Source organism: Pangasianodon hypophthalmus, chromosome 27, assembly GCF_027358585.1.
Source record: "Pangasianodon hypophthalmus isolate fPanHyp1 chromosome 27, fPanHyp1.pri, whole genome shotgun sequence".
Classification (NCBI taxonomy): Eukaryota; Metazoa; Chordata; class Actinopteri; order Siluriformes; family Pangasiidae; genus Pangasianodon; species Pangasianodon hypophthalmus.
The window spans coordinates 10325463-10328869 of NC_069736.1; the positions used below are offsets into that span (position 1 = coordinate 10325463).

The window sequence follows — 3407 nt, forward strand, 5'->3', positions numbered from 1 at the left end:
CTAATTTGATACAAACTTATCATTATTTAATCTAAAATGAAAAAGAGCAATGAGCTATCTGATTTCTAATGCCCATGTTACTTAGTGTAGAAAAAAGCCAAACAAGCATATATGTGTGTTTGTATTGGCAGTTGTATTTATAGATGTCAGTATATACATTAATTGCTCAAATAGTAATTTGAAGTATAAATGATTTGTAAAAGCATCATAGCATTAGGGCATTTCAATATCAGAACTGAGCAAAATATTTCACAAGAATGAGTACGTCTTCTTATCCTAGCCTTGTAAACAGTGGCTTAAACTTATCTGACACACACACACACAAACTCTCAGACACCCATCTTGTGACAGGGGCGACGGCTAGTCAGTGTTTTTTCTTTCCTATCTGATGTGTTTAGCTGAATGCGTCATTAAGGGCTGATATCACAGTCTCTTTCACTTCCTGTCTACTAAACCTGTTTCAACACGTCTCAGATGGCTCAGACAGCAGCCCAAATGCACCAGCTCCATCCATTAGTTTATTCAAGCCAGGCAAGCACATACCACAAAAGCCAATATGGCTAACAGCTTATGTCACAATCTTTGTGAATTCCTGAGCAGTCAATCATCGTCATCTAAGACAATACACATGACCCTCAGTGGCAAGAAATCTTAATCTGGGTCAAAGTGCAACACTGGGTCTGATCTGTCTGTGTACAGAGGAATAACACATACAATATGACACAGCTAACTTAAGTCTGGCTTAATGCCAGCAAATACTTGCTAAGAACATTGGTTGATTTGTTGAAGTAAACTCTCAGACCCGCAGTCACCCTTTGATAAAAAAAATAATATTTTCCTTCACTGCCAAAAAATGGAATGCTGCAAAATTAAGAGGTATAACTTATAGTCATTTAGGAACATTTGTGCATCAAAGTAATACATTAATTAATTATGACATAACAATAAATTAATGGAATAAATACTTATGCAGATATATCTATCAAATATATGTCCCAGTTCTCAGGGCTATTTTCTTATATTTACTGTATGTGAAAAATAAATAATTAATAAATATACCAGTCAAACCTCAAAGACGAATCATTTCAAATCATTGTCCACTAGTTCTATGACATCACCATAGTTCCTTTTTTTTACACACATGCTACCCTTGAGTGACCTCAGTTCATCGACGACTCTCGAGAGGAACTCATTGAGCCGAGTCAGGACGACACACCCATAGACCTTCTGCTGAAACACATTTTGAGGCAGGGGAATTCCGGTGGGTCCGGCTGCTGGCTCGGGTACGGGAATATTGGGCTGCAAGATCTGCAGAATGCAGTCCACCTTGTGGGCGAGGTGGCCAGTTCTTTGCAAAGTCTCTTCCAGGCTATTAAGCAAAGAGCTCTGAGGAGGCAGCAAGTCTGTTTGCTGCTCCAAAACTTTCTTTATGTGAGGCTGGAACTCCTTTATACGTGTGTAAACGTTCAACATGCGATCAGACGAAGTTTGTCCTGAGATGCTCGATGTCGGAACGTTGTCCATCTGCATTTTGCAGAACTGCTTTGCAAAGTCTCCCTCATTGGCTTGCTGGATGAGAGACCATAAATAGTTTATTAACTTTGGACTTTGGCCATTTTTGACACTGTGACATCAGTAAAATTGTATCCACATCATATTTGCTTGGAACTGTGATCAGCAGATTTTCCTATGTTATTACTCCTCTTCGCTAAATGTAACATAACATAAAGAGTATTACATACAAATCAGCATTCTCAAAATAAATGCCTGTCTTGATTGTACGACTTTTTCAATTGCCTTTTCAATTCCTCATCACACTTGTTTTACCTTAACTGATGAGCTGCATCAGGACAACTGCAGCAAGGAATTGAAATTTCGCTAGCTAGTTTAAAATTGACCTGATCCATAAACACAAATTGCAAGTGAACTGATGGCAAACAAGCAGTTGGTTCTGATTCCACATCTTCCACTAAATTAACCAGAATATACCAAAATACTAACACACTTTCAGGTGGTATTAACATTGTTTATATCTATAGACATATATATTTATATCTATTACAGCCAATTCTAGACTAAATGTGTGAGTGATAGTTCCCCATTTCATCCTATTCCAAGTACTAGACTACACAGTTTGTGTTGCGGAAACCGACCCAGTGCTGTATACTGTCATAGCTATTTATGGTCCTACCAACACCCACAGACACCTACAAATGTTACACATGAGTTTATGAATGGGAGGCATTATCTTGTCAGTCATGATACACAAACTGACAGCATTTGACCATATTAGGATTAGAACACCAGTCTACATCTTCATGCTGTATGCTAAACATAACTGTTCACCTAAATGTATGAACATGAATGTGTTTAAGGCATCAGATTGAAAATATACTTACATATGTCTTTATTAGTTCTGCAGTGTTCCTCTTCATTAACCTGCTGAGCTTCACACCTTTGTGAATAGTTTTATTACAGTTCTCGTTGCATGGAACTTTTGTGTTCACTAACTCAATGACAGTTAACAGGACAAGGGAGAGGAAGATCTCTAGGAAGTATAGAAGAAACATCAGGATTAAGTTTAATTCCCATGAACACTAGAGCAAAACACAGAAGTATTGGTGTACATAATTGAGCAAAATAAGTAACATTAACATCTATTGGTAGACTTATCACTTTCATAACCATTATTTAGTGAACTACCAGAGCACCCACATCTCTTCAATGTACAGTAAGTAAATTTAATGACTCTCATTCATTAACATTAGTAATATATTTGGTCATTGTTTCGTTAGATTAAAAAAATTAATTGTCCATTCAACTGTTATGTTAAAGTGTGTCTGCAGTAGTTTTGTGCCATCGTGTAGTTGTTCTACTTACTAGATGTTGATTGTGGTCTGTGGCCCTGCCAAAACATGTTCCTATCATGACCATTCATTTCTCCATGCAAAGAGGTTGAAACTACTCATGGTCGCAGCCGGCATAACATTTTAAAGACCTGAAACCACACATTTGTCATCGAAGGAAATGACGCAGCCAGCCTTGTGAGACAACAAGATTTCCCAGAATTTTTTTCTTCTTCTTCTTGCTTTTGCATCACATGCATTATGTGTAATGCTCCAGCCTCCTGAAGTTACTGCCAACTTTTGCACGCTTTTAAACATTTTACACCTTTTATACTAATATATACACTAATGCATATATGCTAATTGAATACACTACACAAACTGGATACATTATTATGAGGGTGTGTTTTCATATGTACTTCATATGATAGGAATATGTTCAGCTTGTAAGTGGGATGATATATTTAGTTTGCAGTGTTCACTGTATACTTTCAAGTCAAGTTCAACTGGGCAATATAGATCTTGGTAAGAACGATGTTGAATATATGATTGAGCCCTTTT

The 3407-nt window shown here is 37.1% G+C and overlaps 1 protein-coding gene across 1 annotated transcript; it reads right to left on the reverse strand.

Moving 5' to 3' along the window:
- Window positions 1-3163, reverse strand: m17 (IL-6 subfamily cytokine M17). The gene is made up of 3 exons (XM_026922014.3): window positions 2881-3163; window positions 2400-2548; window positions 1-1569 (listed from the first exon to the last, which is right to left on the reverse strand). Exons 1-3 carry the CDS (start codon window positions 2936-2938, stop codon window positions 1081-1083), a joined length of 696 nt encoding a protein of 231 aa, XP_026777815.1. The 5' UTR covers window positions 2939-3163; the 3' UTR covers window positions 1-1080.
- Between the last annotated feature and the right edge of the window lie 244 nt (window positions 3164-3407).

Excerpts from the sequence above, each read along its gene's own strand:
- m17 (XM_026922014.3), bottom strand. The coding sequence starts at position 2,938 with ATGAATGGTCATGATAGGAACATGTTTTGGCAGGGCCACAGACCACAA. Across the intron at positions 2,549-2,880 it reads CAGACCACAATCAACATCTA|AGATCTTCCTCTCCCTTGTC; the intron begins GTAAGTAGAACA and ends TATACTTCCTAG. Across the intron at positions 1,570-2,399 it reads CAGAACTAATAAAGACATAT|CAAGCCAATGAGGGAGACTT; the intron begins GTAAGTATATTT and ends TCTCTCATCCAG.